The 19,521-nt window shown below is 37.6% G+C and overlaps 1 protein-coding gene across 10 annotated transcripts in view; it reads left to right on the forward strand.

Moving 5' to 3' along the window:
• The window catches only part of LOC121314700 (poly(rC)-binding protein 3-like), a 403,285-nt gene that overhangs the window by 327,584 nt on the left and 56,180 nt on the right, over positions 1-19,521 (forward strand). For all 10 annotated transcript variants that reach the window (XM_041248235.1, XM_041248236.1, XM_041248237.1 and 7 more), the window contains 4 exons: positions 9,062-9,221; positions 17,864-17,887; positions 17,975-18,007; positions 18,440-18,556. In XM_041248235.1, coding sequence (XP_041104169.1) covers positions 9,114-9,221; positions 17,864-17,887; positions 17,975-18,007; positions 18,440-18,556 — 282 coding nt within the window. In that variant the 5' untranslated portion in view covers positions 9,062-9,113. The remainder of the gene's footprint in view (positions 1-9,061; positions 9,222-17,863; positions 17,888-17,974; positions 18,008-18,439; positions 18,557-19,521) is intronic.

The following is a 19,521-nucleotide window of genomic DNA, read 5'->3' on the forward strand; positions in this document are numbered from 1 at the left end:
ATTAGGATGAGAGGTGCAGTGCATCTCTGCCGTCTCCCACTGTCTGGATGAGCCTTGCCGTGCTCTCTCCGGCTCCGCTCCTCCTTTCCATCCAGTGAGGCAACTCGATCCCACTACCACTCTCTGGAGATACTCAGTTCCTTTGACGGCAAGCAAAATCAAACTGATTGACTTGGAATTTACTTGTGAGCAAGAGTAATTTCCGGGTCAGTCAGTCTGATTTTGCCTGAACACAAGTGAGATACACTGCCTCGGTTGAAATGTCAGTGATTGAATTTCTTCCAATTTCAGTACAATTCCTTATCTGTTTACAAACCCTCCCCCCCCAAAAAAAAACCCTTTAGCCTAGTTTGCCTATGCGTTCTTAAACTGAAGATGAGTGGGCACCTGCAGCTAAAACAACCTTTTAGAAATACTTCTACGCCAACATGGTCTACGATGGAAGTAACTAAAGAATGTGGTAAACAATCACCCAGTATTCAAATTTAGCTATCAAATCGAACACAATTGCAGAAAACTATAGCTTTGACACCATATTCCTCCTATCCACCAAAACTAAACTGCGCTTACTTGAGCTGTAATAGTACAGTACAGAGAAACTGCAAAGTGAAATACCGTAGATGAATGAATGAATACACTGCTGTGTAGAATGCAACTGGTTGTGCTGGAAAGAAAAGTGAAAAAAAAAAGAATAATCATCTATTCGCAGCACAAAGCACCCTTGTTAGTGGTTTGTCTCAGACATTAATTATGCAGAGCAGTGAAGGAATATGACTGAAACATGAAACAGCAAAGCTTTGTGCTCATCCTGTTTGATACTAATGGGGGTCTTATTAGCAACAGTCACACAGACATCACTTGATTCACAGCCCTCTGGAAAATAAATAACCCATTTTTGTGTGTTATCTAATTATGTACTGTCAGACAGGCTCTATTTAGCTGGAATAAATGGCTTAGAATTGAATTGATTGGGCAGCAAGTGTATGCGCATGAGCAGCAATGGGTGGGTTGGAGATATTATTAACAAAGATCTTACATTTTGCTGGCCTCGCCATACAGTATACAGTATGTACTGTGTGGTAATATACAACAATAAACAAAAAAACATCCAATATGTTCACACACATCCCAGCTATGAAAAGAGCATCCACACACCGCTAGCTATTAGAGGAAGTACAACATTAACTCCAAATCCACTTTCTGGAAATATTATAAATCGTTGTGCAATAGAACGGTATCACGATAGGAACAGTCACATATTTTGACACAAAAATGGCATCTTATTGGTTGAAATTAATACACATTGGCTGTAGCATTGGACCACACAGAATGCTACATTATCAGGACCATAGTACAATATGTGTTCCATATCCATTGCATTGCCTCTACCAATATGCCGGTCGTGTAATACTTAAGGCTGTATTTTTTTCACGGTTGTTACGGGTTTCACAATTTCTGTAAAATGTGCTCATGCTGTCTAAGATGTAATTCCCTATGAAAATTTGCATTGATGAAAAAAAATAGTGTCAATATTTGTATTTTATATCACTTAAAAATTAAATACAGCAAGCGTTTGCCTTACTGATGCTAATGTCTTCAACGAGAAAGACATTGGCTGCATCAAAGTATATTTCTGCTAAAGATCGCTTTGTCAAGTACAAATAGGTGGCATTTTACATGTCTGTTGTTATTTTTACATTTATTTATGTTTTTATTTTGGTTAATAATTCACTGATGGTGAAAATAAAATTTAAAAGGTGGAACTATTATACAATATACGATATTTTAAAATAAATATTATACTTATTTTACGCATTTACTGTTTTTCAGATAAGCATTCAAATATTAATTTTAAATGTGACATCGAAATTATTTTCTGCTTGAATAAATATTGTTTAAATGATTGAAATGCCTATTTTTAGATCTTGAAATGTCTTGCAATAAGTCATTTTTTACAGATAAAAAGACAGACCTTGTAATGTTATCCCAAAATATAACAGAAGTAAGTTTTTTGTCACTTTTGTAATTAATTTGTTTATTCATTACAATAAATAACTGAGAATCTCAAGCACAAAGTATACACATTACAAGCACATGAATTTATTATGTGGCAGAAATAAAATAAAATGTAAGAAAGGTAATTAGTACCTTTGGGAATTTTATTTATTTATTTATTTTGTTGTGTTTGATGTTCTTTTAAGGAAAACTCTAGAGACTATCCCTGCAGAGTCAATATCAGCTCACAGCTAGTCCAAGCCTTGTGAGTGTTGATGGTTCAGAGGTCTTTTTGCTCCAGTGTACTCTGTGACAGACCAGATGGCCCTAGACTTCCCTAGTTAAACAAATTCTGCTTTACAGCTTTGTCAGTCAAGGATGGTGCCTTAGCCTTAACCCATAACCTTCCACTCTGCTGCTCAATATTCTACATTCAGCTGGTTAGAGTTGGAAAATGTAGTGTTACATTTACCCACTTGTTGTTCCAGCTTAATAAAAGTTTAGTTTCTGGCATAATTTACACAATTTAAATAACATATTATCAACAGTTTAAAATGAAAATATGCTAAGAAAAGAAAAAAGTAGGAGTCTGCTATCTTTTAATAACTGATAAGTTTGTTACAAAACACCTGCTATTATAAAATAAGAAATTAAGGAAAGAATATGTATTATTTTTTTAAAAAATTACTGTAAAGAATATGTACTGCTTCTGTGTTTGAAAGATGAACTGTAATGTTATAGGGAACAAGCAGTATGTTGTGGAGGGCAGTATTGGTTGCACGGGAAGCAAATTGTGTGGCAAGAAGGGGCACCAAAAACAACATGTGACAGAGACATCTTCTAAAATGTATTTCTGTGAAAGAGACTATGTATACACCATTTAATCATATAAGAAAAATGCTATGAAGAAATATTGATAATGAAAAAAAAAAAAAAAATGTTTAAACTGTAAATATTAACACCCCCATCATGCCAAATTCACCAGGAAAAGTATCCAGTGTGGACAGACACAGTATTAGGTCAGTGTAGTGTGTTTAATCTGTAAATCTTTTATCTAACCTGGACCAGGGCCCCTGCTGCTCCACAGTCCTGCCTCAAGTGCCCTGGTCAGGGCTATAGTACCACAATGGCATGGTGCTTAGCAATGAATGAAAAACAATGAAAAACGGGAGTGTACAGTGCTAGAAAAGCCTGATGTGGGCTACCAGGTTGTTTCAAGTAAGATATCAATTTCAGTTTAACATCCTAGACTTTGGATTGGATTTTATCCACTTTCATGACTATTCTCTCTTTACACACTCAGTGTGAGCAATTGAGATTTGAAGTTTGATTTGGATTTTCAAGCAGGTAAACAAAACCTTAGTTATTTTGATAATAAAGTATGTTGGAGACACTAAATATGATTAAATAAATAGGGCTGGTTTGTGGTAGCATACAGCACACAAAGATTTTAAAAGCATGAACAATATGAACAGGAGTAAAAGAGGAGCATTTCTATTTAAAAGCTACTCATAATAGTTCAAATTCAGATATTAAGATTATTGTTGATATTTTAATTAAAAACCCAATAAACTTATGTGACATGAAAAAGATGTGATAAATATTATATGGTGATATGGAAACTAATATGTGTATTCTAATTTAATATCATTCAAATGCAGAGGAGACAAGAGTACTTAATGCTTTATGAATTTTTTAAAAGGGTTAAATAAAATGTCAATTGCAAACTCCTTGGAAAAAGCGCTCTACAAATGTTGTTTAATCGACCTGGCGTGTTCAGCAGAGGACTTTGTGGGCCCGGGGCGCTGGCTGGAGCAGCACACTCATGATTGTTTGGAGAGCCACTTCAGGGCTTGGCACACACAGGTACAGATTTGTCCTCCCTTCTTATGATTCCACTAGATTAAACTGGCCTCCGATTATTCCTTCTGTCAGCCTAAATAAAAGTAATTGTGCAGGCTGGTGTCAGAGGGGCCGGTGAATAATCCCAGGGGCTGTTGCAGCACACTCTCTGAGCTTACAGGCACACTGCTCCATTAGAGCCACAGAACAAAATGGAACATGTTGCTGCTGGAGGGAAAGTTATTACAGTGTCGGTTAAACTCACATTGTAAGGAGAATCCCATTGTATGTTATTCCCTAATGCTCCTCAACGGGCTTAGAAATGCTTGCTAAGGTTCACATTCATTTGTTGATGTTGTCGTCTTTGAGATTATTAACTATGCTGCTTGACTAAAAAGACATGTAAGACACAACAGGAAGTGGAGTTACTTTGCCAAAGGAAAATGCTGCAGTTTGTGAAAGTGAGCTAAATCAAAAGCTTGTGCTTGGCTTTCCTTTTTAATCCTTTTTTTATCTTCTTAAACAATTAATGCAGACAATCATTTGAGTCACCATAGTATCAAGAAAAATAAATAAACACATAATAATAATAATAATAATAATAATAATAATAATAATAATAATAATAGCAAAGAGCTTTGCATAATAAAGCTGTAATTTTATCAAGAACTTCTGTGGGTACCATGAACCCACAAGAGCAGAGACCCTGAGATAAAATGAAGAAGTGTACTTTATTTGAAATAATTAGTTGAAAATGATATACACAAGTCATACATTTGTATATAGCTTTTTTTCCCTTTGCTTCATTTTCTTACTGAATGCATTCTTAATCACTCTTTGTGTTCATTTTGCTGGTTGGTGAAGACTTTTATGTTTATTAACTACAGGGGGAACGCTTACAACGACTATGGCTACTACGACTATTAATAATAATGATAATAATTCAAAATATAGTTCATTGCCAATTGCCTCAGTAATTTTCACAGTCATTTTGCATGCTTTTACCAAGGTATACCACATGGCTATTGCTGAGATACTTGCACCAGTCTGCACTCTGTCCTGGACTGAGACCAGCAGCACCAGGTCACGGTACTTAACACAAGCACAGTATTTATCCTTGTGACCTGATAGAATCAGCAATGAGACTCAGAGACCAGAATGCTGCAGTTCACGTACTCACGCGCATTTATTCATAATTATACAAATACAACAAAACAAACAACCAGCACTGCATCGTACCTTCACCATCACAATGCTAAACTAACACCCATGATCACCCTTTTTATACAGCTTTTTATTCAATTCACAGCTCCACCCACATTCCGGCGTGTTTTTGCAATATTCCCCATGCACCCGGGCACCGACAGGGCTTCCACTCTGCCACACTCCTCCTGAGTGCCAATAAAAATCCAAATACAGCATTTCCTTTGGTGAACCTAGAGAGAAAAAGACAGCCAGGTCATTCAGGTTGCTGCATTTCTGCAGAGGAATGGCTGAATTGTGTTTTAACCTTTGTTTTTGCATTGAAATATGTATACAGTTTACCAAAGTACTGTTGATTTGTAAATTATGTTTGTAGTTCAAGAGTAAGTAGCTTCAAATGTAATTTTATTTATTTTTCACCTTCCCTGAAAATCATTTTGAGTGGTTCTGGGTTCACTGATCTAATATTTGAGGTGCTGCTCCCTTGCCTCCTCTAATGAGCCTCCACTGATATATACAGTCCGCACTCACATATCCAACACTATAAAATGTTGACTTCAGTGACTGTTAAAAGAGTGTGATGCATATCTGATTATTTCATTTTGGCCCATTATATCCCATCCATATTTCAGGGAACACAAAGATACAATGTCAAAATTCACAGCAATATGATTCTAAAAATATAATTTGCCAAAGGAGACGACTGTGGACAAGTGCTGTAATACAGTACATACTTTTAAATCCGGTACGTGTAGCAGTATGTAAAATTCCCCATTAACGACCCAACAGCAAAGTGAATTCAAAATGTTACCCATGCACAGAACTGCGTAAAACGGAAAAGGCAATGCAATTTAGCCAAAGATACAAAAAAAAAAAAAAAACAGTTTCCAGAATTAAAACAGTATCCAAAGTCAGTAATCAAAATTGCAGCATATAGTGCTCAATAAGGCTCTAATGTTAAAGTTCCCTTGCAAATGAAAATGCACAAAAGCACTAAAGATCACAGATTTAAAAAAAAAAAAAAAACATCACAGTATCTAATGCACAATAAAGACAGACTGGCGGTGATGGATAATCAAATCAATTGTAATACTGAAGAGATGGGCTTTGTATCAGAAAACTGGTGACGGAGTTGGAAATCGTGTGTGTTGGATAAGTGCATTAATTTGTTATATATATATATATATATATATATATATATATATATATATATATATATATATATATATATATATATAAAACGGGAGTTATGTGAGGGCAGACATTTTGTTGGGATTGTGCCCTCATACAATATGGCCGACGATTAAACAAATGGCTGACCAGTTCACTAAATGGTCGACAGGGAAATCTGCCCAGAGACAGGTGTCTTGGGAAAGTTGTGAATGGACGGTGATTATCTGTTAATGGGGCAATTAAACTCTAACCACCTGTATTAGTAGAGCAATATTAGCCACAAAGGGGTGGTGTTTGTTTGGAGGAGAAGGTTGTTTGCTGTATTGCTGTATTTGTGTGTGGAGACAAGGAGAGTTATTGTGCTGTGAAATCGTGATCACCTGTGTTGGACTTGGAACGTTTGGTCTACCCTGTCGGCTGTAAGACCCTGTTGTTATATGAAAACCCTTATTATGTAGCGAACTTTGCTATTTAAACTGACGATCCCTCTACCTGGAAACAGGGAGAGAATAAAGAACCAGGCCTTGCCCTGTTTGACCTGAGACATCAGCGTGTGTTTCCATTATTCCCATACCAACTGGTATACAAGACTGCTGTTGCGAGCCCTGCTTTGTATATATATATATATAGACACACACACACACATACACACCCACACACTGTATATAAATAATGGGGGTTGATTTGTTTCTTAATACAAGGATGTTATCTGAGTGCCATATATCCGAGTGCTGACTATATAATACATATGGATTTAGATAATTAGGGCAGCACAGTTTTGTGTGTCCCTGTTGCCCTGGCAACATCACAGCACATCAAAACAAATATGTGATGAAGGGCACAGACAGGAGACAAACAAAACTGTTTACATTTTAAAAGCCCACATTTGACAGACAGATTCCAGATTCAAGTTTGGTTAAACAAAGACAGGAGTACTACAGCCTGCTATAATTTTAGCTTCACAGGGGCACATATGTTGTGTTTAGTAGGATAACCCAGAAATATACTTGAAATATTTGAAATGGCGTCTGCTGATGGTAAAGGCAATGATGGCTCGTCAGAGGAGGCTTTTTAAAAATGTATTTATTTACATATAATATTTAACATAACAATAAATACATAGTTTTAATGTGGAGGTAACTGTCTGATCCAAATTTTCCACTCAGTCACCACTGTGCGTTCGGTTGTGACAGACATGCTCTTGCCTCCTCTGTAGTTATGATTAGCATGTCTATTAGCCAGTCATATTCTTCCATTTCTTCAGCTGATTTGCAGGGAATGCAGTATAAAAAATAGCCATGGGTGGCATGCCTCCTTTCCCCTTTTGCCTGTTTTAGCCAATCACTGGACATGTGCCCTCCCACACTGATGACCTTGGATTCTAGTACTGATGAGAGTGAAAGGAACAAAGAGCAGTAGAAGGACATCATTTGTAATAATTGTAATACAGTGACGAGGTCGTGGAATCTAAATGCTATATCAATGTTATGTACAGTGCATTTTTACACATACACTAGCAGTGTGTAACAGTTAAGCTTATTACAATAAACTATGATGGGCTGTTGTTTTATTTTCTCTGCTGGTTAGTGGAGAAAATGAGTTTAACAGCTGAATTGGGGTAAAATGTGAAGAAGATATGAAAGGTGTTATCAGTCAGACCACAATAACAAGATTCTACTTCTGCTGGGGACTTATGGGGACTCCTAGCCCTCTGCCTTTTTTCTGCTTCTCCATTTGTTTTGGACACCAGCTGCTACTGACACATTGTTGTAAAATGCAGTCACAAAAATAAAAAATAAAAAAACCTTATAACATTTAATAATGCTTTGTTTATATTAGAAAAAGGCTTAAGAAATTTACTAAGGCACATTAGTGCAACAATCGTTTATCCATACTTGTCCTATGCCCATGCCATGGATTTGTCAAGGTTTACTGAATACACATACTTACACTCTGAGCCATAATACTGCCATGGATACTCGGATCATACTCAGAAGTGAGTGGGTCTAAAAAAAAGTGCCACTGTGTGACTCTCAGAAAGTGACCTAACAGTGATTTAAAGTCAGATTGTTTGAAATTCAATCAGCTTTGTGCTATTTGGCATGCTCATAATGGATACTTGTTTATATGCATTACTCAACTCACCTTAACTTTTACCACAGTAAAATTTGATAAGAGTTCACCCCTCATAAGTTGCCTTTTCATCAAGGTTACAGGGTTAATAATCTTTTACAGCTTTCCACATGAGCTATCTGTCAAAAAACTAAGAGCGGTGATGGAAAAGAAGCAATTAACCCCGTGTGTCTGGCTGTAGAAATTGTTAATTAAATGGGAGGTGTTGAAAAGCGCTGTGTGACAGATGTGTGTGTGTGTTCACTGTTTACTGCTATACAGAAACCATCGTCTGATCTTTCTAGCGCTCCATATTTCCTTGCTTTGCCAGGAATGCTGTTTATGTATGTATGTATGTATCTATGTACAGTATTTGCATGACTTAATCTTAAATACAGCATCTCCATCATTGTCTTGCTCCCTAACTTCATGCTGGTGGCACTCTGGGCCCATATTCAGCTTTCTGCAGCAACTAATATTCCTTTCCAATTAATGACCAAGCTTTGCAGCTTCTGAGATCCAAAGATAATCTAAGATGATATGGCATCAAGGAAAGCAGTTATTTATCTTAGAAGTCTAGAAGTGCCCTAGTATTTTACTAAGTGTGCAGCAAGTGGACAACAATTTGTGTGAAGCAGTTTGTATTCCATTCAAGTGTCTGACCTTAGTTGTACTTGAATCAGTCAAGAAAGATGATTTACTGGAGGTAAACTAAAATGTACCTTTGTTTCCACAGGGTGCTTCTGTGTGAGAGTAAGGATCATTGGTATCAAGGAGCCACAGCCAGCATGAATATGAACATGGACATGCCCATGAATATAAATACGAAGGAGGGGAAAGTGTCCGAAGGGGGGCTCAATGTCACATTGACTATTCGGCTACTAATGCATGGAAAGGTAAATTACTCCGCAAGTGTAACTGGAGTTTACAACCACTCTTAATTGTATGCCGTTGGAAGCACACAAAATAATGGATGGCACACTATTACCTGTGAGATAACTGACAGCAAAAACAAGTCCTTAATGAAGTACAGGTCAGTTATCTAACAGATAATATCTGCTGCAGAAGACATTTTTGCTATAATGAGCTGAAAAACATTTTTGTGTGTTCAGATTTTTTTTATGGGTTTGCTTGTTTCTTTTGAACTAGTGTAGCACTCTTTCCCATGTCAGAATGAAAGTGTTAGCAGTGGGAATGATTTACCAACCATGCAGGAATTTAAGTTTAACGACTACACCACTGGCCCAAATACGGGGGTCCTATATATATATATATATATATATATATATATTATAGATATATATATATATATATATATATATATCCGTTCCCCGTGCAAATTCTTTTAATCTAGCATAGATCAACAATACTGCACACATGCACCAGGTAGAATATAATAGCAGGTTCAAAGCATTACACTTTTCAAAGCATTGCACATCGCATACAATACAATACACATATACAATGAGGTGTGAAATTACTGCTAGGAATCCTATGGGGGATCTGGAAGTAAATAATACAAGGAGCTCTAATAGCCCCAGCAGCACTACCACTTCCCAATTAGCTACAAGAAGGAAGGCACCTATTAAGCGCTATGCTTTACCTAGATGCAACCCCAATCTAAATCACCACAACCTTTGATTACAGGGGCTAGTAACCAACCTATCCCCTTACTAGTACACACGCCCCACAAAACCTAGTCTTGCAAAGATCCTGCTCAGTAAAATATTAAATATTCCAACCACAAAAGGCTACTATTTCTTTAAAAGTCAATAAAAGCAGACAAAATATTTAAAACACCAAAACTAAAAATAACTAAAATCAAGTAGAGTGCTTGTTACAACCCTGATCTTAAAATCCTAAAACATTTCTTTCTTTCTGTTTTAAAAGTTATAGATCAGCCAGCCCACGCCAACCCTTATACATCACATTTAATGCTTGACATTCCCCTTTACATCCACTATTATTCACGTCACATTAGTTTACCCCAGAGGATCTGCAAATAGACCATTCATTTAGACCGGATATAAGCTTGTCAGCGAGATCCTGCAGCAGATCAAACTTTCACAGCGGAGCGGGTTCTCTCTTAGCCTGACAAGCATACACATAAAGGATTGCATATCGTGGCGTTGATCTTAATAAAAACAGAAGCACAACTTGATTCACGCATTGAAGCAGTCTCTGCATTTTTAAACTATCACTTAAAATAATCACCACCACGATCTTACAATACAATACAAGCAAACCTGATCCCAAAAGTACAGTAATGACCCTGCATCTGCTTTAGTACAGCGTTCTGGAGTGTTCTTTGGCCAAGAGCTAAATTAGTTACAACCAGCAGGTGTCACAGATGGGAGAATTGCCACCAATTGGGAGGTTGGCTTGCAGCGCGAGCGGGACCCTATTGCAGCATTATTGTAACAAAAAGAAGGCTATACATCAAGCTCCTTCCTGGGATACTTGCACAGGGAGATCCAAGCAAATATAGGGCTCAAAACATAAATATAATACAAAAAATAAAGTGCAAAATAAAAAAAATAAAAATTTCAAAGTGTATTATCCAAAAATACATACAAAAATGTCTGCAAATATAAAAAGTACATTTTATATACTGTATATAAACACAGCTTGGAAAAATAACACCCTCTGATTGGTTAAACAGCATCACATGACTGTGCGTATATATATATATATATATATATATATATATATATATATATATATATATATATATATATATAGCGTATAGCATGGCTTGCATACTAATGAGTCGCTTCACTACGCACCACTACATTCTAAATCCCATGACAAGCTGTCTTTTTTTTGTTGTTAGTTACAAAACTACGACCAAATATGAGTGGCATTTCACCTATTTCCTTTAATATATTTGGGGATGAAACTCCACATAACTGATACAACGCCAACTTTCTGAATGAAGACAGCAGTCCATCTGAAATAAATAAATAAATTAAATAAGTGCGCCAGCAAGAGTAGACACATAACAGTAGATGAGGAACAGCTAATTGAAATTGAAGAAAACAAAGATTGAAAAAACACACAAAAAACTAATGCATGGGTATTAGTATTAGTATTAATGTATTTAAAGAAAAAAATATGGACATTCATTTTATGGAAATAAGTCCAAAAAATATCAACAACATTAAGGGAATTTTATGCCAGTGCAAGAAGTTCAACTGAGGACCAGTATTTAGTCTCCAGTTTTATAACACTGAGCTGGACTAGATATTTTAACAGTAGAAGTTTTAACATCTCTGCTGATAGTGACTTTAAAACCAGTTATAATGTATTCCTGTCAGTCAGTAAAACTCTTAGCAGAGCAGGTAAAGACAAGGCCAGACACCACCCCCCAAATTACCAGCCTGGATTTGAAGTGTCTGTGGGAAACTGAGGTACTGTCCCCTGACACCACGGTCGGATTGGTGCGTAAAGTCTAGTTCGATCATCAACTTAATCTGGCATGACTTGGACGCGAGGGTGTCCGGCAACTAAAAAAATATATATTTTGAGATCCCAAAGGATGAAAAAGTACTAGAATATGTGTACCTCGCATATAATGAGTTCACAAACTCACTTCAAGATCCGGCTTCAGCCTCCATCGCAGCTGCTCTTCTTGCTTCCTTAGGGTCATTTGAAACTCCGCCCATCATCACAGCTTGTGGTCAGTCCTCTAGTTTCTAGTGAGATGGCACTTTTGATGCAGAAATTCACAATAAATGAACATGTGCAATATATTTTTGATAAACAAACACTGAATTACTTTTAATAAAATATTGGATTATATTACACTGCAGATGTATATGCAATAAACATTTCTGGTTTTGTCTTATTTAAATGTGTTTTAATTATTTTGATTATTTTTCTTCCCACAAGTGACAGGTAGCCATGTTAGAAGCGGTATAAACCACTTCGGGCTGCCAAGGTTATATATATATGGTGAAACCCCACCAAATTTCCGGTAACCGAATGTATCGAGCCCGGAATAGTGGTGGGATCCGGCACCATATATCACACCCTTGGTATATACCGGGCAACACCAAATATATATATATAGACGTATATATGGGGACAATATATATATATATATATACTATATATATATATATATATATATATAGTAGTACCCCTGTTGACATACAAGTGACCCCTGTTACACTAGCTAGCAATGTGGTGCCCGAGTGAAAATTTGACGAATCTAACTCAGCTTTACCTGCATTTGGTGTTAGACTGCGCTACTGAGATATTTTAGCTAATCATTGCTTTCATTAAAGTATCATTTGGATTTTTAATACAGTTTAAGTATTTTAACATATATAACATGTATCTTTGGAAAGTGCATAAATGTACAAGCTATGACCTTTTCCTGGGACAATCTTTCAGGTAATACTCACCATCAAAGTCCTCTAAAATGATCCATAATTAAATAATTTGTCCTTTCAGCATGTTGTGCTAACCCGTTCATGTGCACTACTACCGTAGACATGCTCAATAAATACATACAGACCTGTATACATACATAAAAACATACATTGATTATTGTTGATACCAATAAGATAAAAAACATAGACATTCTACAAGCCCAGAGGCCGCTTTTGAGTAAACCACACCATCTGGTTCATTGCTGGAGAATCAACTTCTATTTTGGGAACACACTTAAATGTGGCAGTTGTTTCTCATAATCCTATTCAAATTGTTATATAAAACCTGTCACATCTCACACTAGCAAGGGCAGCCACTGAAGCACACAGGTTTATCCCAGTAGCCTAGGATTAGGAGCGATATATAAGGTTCACATGGTTTATTATCTTAACTAGAGCTCTATTCATGACAGTGTGTTTTTCTACTGCAATTCAAATCCCATTGTTAATAGCTGTGGTGCAGCTCTGAAAAGACTTAAAAAGACTGTACTGTACTTTAACCACCAACTGATGTGATAGTTGAAACAGAAGAAAGAAATCTGACTTTGCAATGCTAGTTATCCAAAATGTGTTCCCCGAGTTCTCTTCAAGCAAACAGCTTTGTCACTACTTTATATAGCATGAAGGCATTGAAAAAGACCTCTAGTCAAAATGGTTAGAATTTTAGTATTACTGCACACTTTATATAGCTGTGTCACTCCTCCCACTTCCAACACTGTTCCACCTGAGCCTGGTTGCCTTTGCTTTATTGTATGCTTGTGTTGTGTGGGGGGTGGGTGTATGCTTGGGTTCTGTGAGGTACTGGGATTTTAATACATAGGTTAGCAAAAGTACAGTAAGTTCATTTCAAAAAGTTAAAAAGAAGCCAAGCAAATCTGAACGTGGTGTAAAAACATGAAAAAGCATGCATGCAAATAGATATTATACATATTATATTATAATTCACAGGGCAGGAACCAGGGCTGCGAGAAGAAGGGAGTGCTTTGCAACTTGGGATTCGAGGCTCGGCCTCTAGAGCAGGGGAGGGAGAGAGAGAGAGAGAGAGAGAGAGAGAGAAGGACAGGCCGGATTCCAAACGAGAGAGCCTTCCCTATGGAGTCGAGACTAGCCTCTGGGCCCCTGAAAAGACACTGACTCCTCGAAGAGTCGTTTTAGGCTCGGCCAGTTAACGACCGGGGTCGACCCTCAGAGGACAGAACAGCTCATGCAAAGCAAGAAAAGAGAATCTGAAAGAACAAAAATAATTGTTAGTTATGGGACTCAAGCATTAAGAGTATGAGGGCCACGTCCCAGGAGGGTAAAGGAGAAAGCAATAGAGAACCTTCTTTCTGAGACAAGATATATATAACGCATGAGCTGTGAAAGAATAGTGTGGCGAGTGGTCCCCTCTGACTACACAAAGAACCTGCAGAGTTACTGGAACTCCAGGTTGGGGAAGTGAGACTCACTTTCCCCCAAAAAGATGGACCACCTGCTCCCGGCTGAACCTGCACCTGTGAAGACAAACAAAGACTGCATGCCAGTGTATAATAAAAGCAAGAAAAGACAATGACAGAAAAGACAAACAATGACAAACTAAAAATAGATGGTTAGTGGAACAAACTATGAGTTGGCCATCGCTTGGCAGAGAGGAAAAACAAACCCTTCAATTAGGGGAAAACCTTTGGTAGTTCTGGTGGAGAGGGAGCCCCTACTCTGGGCATACTAGCTATTCACTGGTGAGCTGCAGTAATATCAGATGTCAGTGATCGTATGTAGGAATTGACTGCTGTAGAGGACCAATGCCTCATGGTCTTGATCAGATGATGACTGATGCAGTCTCTGGCTGCTGAAGAGGCTGGGCCAATTTTGAAGGAGTGTGTGGTGTAGAATAGGGGAGAAAGACCTGCTCTGGTGACGAGGGTGGTGGTTAGGCACATTGCTTCAGTGACGAGTTGTCGAATGGACTGAAAAATCCTGAACTGAGAATTGATGTCAGGTTATTGAGGCTATTGGTTGTTGTAGGAAGTCTGGAAGATGGGAGGCTCTTGGTCATTTCTCAGAGTGTCAGATGTACACTGGGATGGAGAGAAGGGTCGGCAAGGGGATGGATATGCTGCAGGAGGGGAATTGAATTCCTGAAATGTAGGTTTTTATAGAGGTTGGAGATACATGCAGTGTGTCCTGAGCATAAACGATGAAAGCTACGATCCAGTTTTTCATTAAAGGGTGTGGGTGAAAGTGGGTGGCAGAAAGTAGAGAAGGTTGCCCAGCCTGCTGCATAAGAGGAGTGGGTGGATGGAAAGGGGGCTGCTAACATACTGGTTCTTGCTGATAGGAGAAGGTTAGAGAGGGTTGGGTTTATGCTGGGATGACTGCATTATTGTAGATGCTTGGAAGATGCTGGATCGGGTGATGAAATTGTGGAAAACTGATATCCAAACAATTAAAGATGAACTGCTGGAACTTAATTCGTTGATTGTTCCAGTGATACAGCAAGGTGCACCACAGTCTGATTTCTAGAGAGATGAGATACCGACCATCCTATGTGTTAGTTAATAAAGGATCAAAGAGCGATTTGCTCACATTCAGAGATTTGGGTTTCACAACTCCAGTCATTCTCCTAATAGTGGAACACCTTAAATCATAATCAGGATAGATTTACAGTCTTATACCATGTCTCTTACCATGTATTAACCCTTTCCCGTCCAATTTCGGACTCTGTCCTACATCATCAAAAAGACGTAAAGCACAGGTCTCTAGTCAATTTTTCTCCGGTAAAAGTTGAGGAAACTGAGTGAAACCGACAGGAGCTGAATGAAACCGAAAAAAGGGCGTATGTCATAGCCCCATCCACTATAGAGATAACACGGACATAACAAAGGAGGTAGCTGCTTCTGCATCTAGCACTCAAAGAACATCACAGACATTTGCAGAACTTTTTGGAGATGTTATAGTAATAAAATAATGACTTGGATCTCATTATTGAGGAGTTTGGTGATAAAACGAGTGATCAAGAGAGGATTTAAAAATATGCATGTCTATAAAGAGGTATGTGAAAAATACAGCAAACAAGGGGTGGGTCTTGGCTGTAAATAAAGGTACTGAGTGTCCTTTTGTGATTCAATGCGTTTTAAACCTGGTTTACTCTATAAAATAAATAGCGCATGTGACAAGCACTGAATAAATGGACTGCAAAAGGTTAATGTTTGTAGTACTTGAGATGATGAGCGGACATAGCCTGACTGTGTAAATGCTGCCATGATCTGAGTATTGGAGGAAAGCTGGAGCGTTGGAAGATCAGGAGGAGGGTTTCTTGCGTCTGAAAAATATTTTTACATGAGAATCCAGGTTTTTTTAAGTTGGGGCGAGAACAAGAAGACACAATATGAATGTTTTGCCTTGAGAATAATGCAAACTGTGAAACTGAAGTGGACGAGGGGAGATAATGGGTTGCATTTAGATATTGATTTTGATACTTGGAAGTTGTTAATGAGCTGATGAACGTGTTCCAGGATTGTTGAGTGGGAATCTGTCTTCGGATTTTACAGTGTCCCGGGTGATTCCAAGGAACTCTTGTTGGGCCGATGGTTGAACTTAGAGTGGGATGCCTACCGAAGAAAACAGGGATCGCAGATTGAAGATTGCTTGAGCGGGGGGGGAGCCTGAAGCAGATGCTGTAACCAGGATGTACTCTGGAATGCTGATAGATGGGGGCAAGCAATAGAGCCACTTTGGATCACCGGGAAGCTGCATATGTTGTAGCTGGACTACAGGTGCTTGCTGTGGACCATTTAGGTCAGAACGTGAGCTGTGGGGACTGGAAATGCTCAACCCAAAGAGACGGTGGCATTGATTGGAGTGGCGAATACTGGCTTGAAGAAATGGAGAAGCAACCCATTTGTCCATATTGTTGAGCCGTGTATTAACTGAGGCAATTCAGATGGCAATACGGTGAATGAGGGACTTCATGTCCTCGAAATATTGTTTTGAAGCTGAAGGATAAGTTCAGGTACGTCTCCTGGACGTACAGAAATGTAGCCTGTCCTCGGACTCTGTGCGAGTGAGTTTGCAGAAGCGTGCTTGTGCGAAGGAGGCAACATGGATGTAGCAGATATAAAGGCAGAATTTATTGTGAGCAACGCCATATGCTTGCTTCCAGCCTCGATGTTGATATTGAGGTCATGCAGGGTTTTTAAGAGTTTGGCAAGTGGCCAATCCTTATAAAATAACTGTTCTGGAGGCTGAGCCTGCTGGCAGGAGCGTTTTGATCTCTATAGTGCCGGGGCAACAGGTCTGGTTGCTGGGTAGAGGTCTGCATTAAAAGTAGACGGTCCATTGGAGAAATGAATAAGATATTTTTAGGAGAATTTGGCAGGGAGGTTTCCTGCAACGTATGCAAAAAGTAAAACACACAAAAAGCAAAGCACAAGAGAAAGAGCTGAGCTGTGAGTCAATGATGACAGACAGGTAAAATTAGTCATGATTATAGGCAGGTGAAATTAGAAAATAGTCCATGAAAATAGTCCATGATCCATCTCACTAATAAAACAGTTTAAGCAACATAAAATATGTCTGTGCGCAGGTAGGATACTTGGTTTATTAAACCTAAGAAATCTGAAGAACCATTCTGACACTAACATTTAAGATAAGCAGACTCCTTTTTTTATCTATGGGATGCAGTTGCATTGGCTTTCACATTACTGTAAAACCAATAGTAAAATATAGGAGGTACAGGCACTCCTCTGGTTAACTTTCCCCTCTTTCCTTCACGCAGCCTTAAATGTCCATTCATGGTTATTGTGGAAGTGCAGTAACCAATTTCATGAGAAAATGTGATTTAAAAAAAATTTACTTCAGAGTTGAGCGACAAAACCTGTGTATAAAATGGATTTGAGTAGTAATTCTGATTTTGGAAATGCCAGTAGAAGTTTCCTTGTTACTCAAACAATGATTCTGCTTCCAGAGATAGACAAGGCGCACTCTGTGTTAATACTGCGTTACTGGCACAACACAAAAATAAATAAATAAATAAATAAAACTTAAGGTTCTTAAAAAAACTGAATTCTCAGGTTTAAACCATTTTTTCTAATATTATGATTTACTTTTTTTTTTTTTTTTAGGAAGTCGGAAGCATTATTGGAAAAGTAGGTACACTTATCTGGTATCTTTAATTTATTTTGGTACGATATATCATTTTCCTTCTAACTTTGATATGATTTTTTTTTTCTCAGAAAGGGGAAACAGTTAAAAAGATGAGAGAAGAGGTAAGTCATTTTAATTGTGTGTTCTGCAATTCTAGATAGACAGGATTAAAAAATGTCAGGTTGCCATAACAATCATTCTCAGGGTGATCTAAACAAATACATTTTGATGACATTGAGTTTGTGACATTTCTCATATTTTTTCATGCAAGGCTTGAAAGCAACACCCATACAATTGAAATACAGAAACATGAGCGATGTTATTTTTATTTGCTTTATTTGGTGTTTTTTTTTTTTCATTCCTGAAAAGAAACTGAACTAATGCTGTTTCAGAGTAAATAGCTTTGAAAATACGGCCCACAATTTTACACTGAAAAAATTGCTATTGATTGCTGCAATCCGATCCCATCAACATTTAATTGGATCACTCATAAGTGCTTGTTTAAATCCAAATGCAAATGTAATAAAACTTAACTAAACGTCTCAATTTACCAGAGTGGTGCTCGAATCAACATTTCAGAAGGATCCTGCCCAGAGAGGATTGTCACAATTACCGGCCCCACAGATGCCATTTTCAAAGCCTTTTCCATGATTGCACTTAAGTTTGAAGAGGTAAGTACAGTAAATCAAACCTTTTTTTTCCCATAGTGAAATAATTTGAATATTTGTGTGGTTTGTTGAATAAATGCTAGATAAAAACAGACTGTTATACTTTGATGTTCTGACCTAATGTTTCCCAAACTACAAGTAAACTACTTTTATCCTGAATAATGCTTGTAGCACTGACAATAATAGGCAATTTAACTGTAGTTTGTAGACTTGTTTTGTAAGTGGTTGTAAGTGGTTAAGGGCTGCAGTTAAGAATGTTTCTTAATTAGAGGTGTGCTGCAGAATAAAAACGATATGTTTCTTATATAGGAATAACAGTGCCCATAGAATGCTGTCATAAGACACATCTAAGTTTGAACAGATGTATTGTGCTGATTGTTTTGTGAGTAACAGAATGAAACCTACATCTACATCTATTAAAGACATTTAGAATTACATTTTAGTGTTAAAGTAATGCCAGCTAATAAAATAATTCCAAAAATAAATCTTACCTACTTTGCAATTATGTTATCTGCATGGGTCTCAATTGCTAAGTTTTTTAAAGAAACACATCTTATAGTATTTTAAAACCTAACATCTAGTACTCCACTAGGTTAAAGAAAGCTTTATGCTTCCATGCCTTTCTCTTGCACTTTCTGGCTCATTTCACCTCAGCAGTGTTTTCTGGGTAAAAGCATATTGCTTGCTGAACACTTGCTAGTCAATAGGGGGAGAAGCTAGACAGGAAAGAAGCTGTTGAAGGAGTAGGGGCAAATGCAGAGCCTACAGTGTGTGAAGCAGTGCATATTTCAGTTTTATTTTCTATTTTAACACAAACCTCAATAAAGAGATACAGTAGCTTCACATCGAAGATATTACAGGGTCATGTGTGAAACGTAGTTTATAGTTCACTTGTTACTAAAATAAATTTTGCCACAAACTACATCACTTTTCTTTCAGTGGTATTCACTTTTCTGCACACTAGCGTT

Source organism: Polyodon spathula, chromosome 4 (genome assembly GCF_017654505.1).
Source record: "Polyodon spathula isolate WHYD16114869_AA chromosome 4, ASM1765450v1, whole genome shotgun sequence".
NCBI lineage: Eukaryota > Metazoa > Chordata > Actinopteri > Acipenseriformes > Polyodontidae > Polyodon > Polyodon spathula.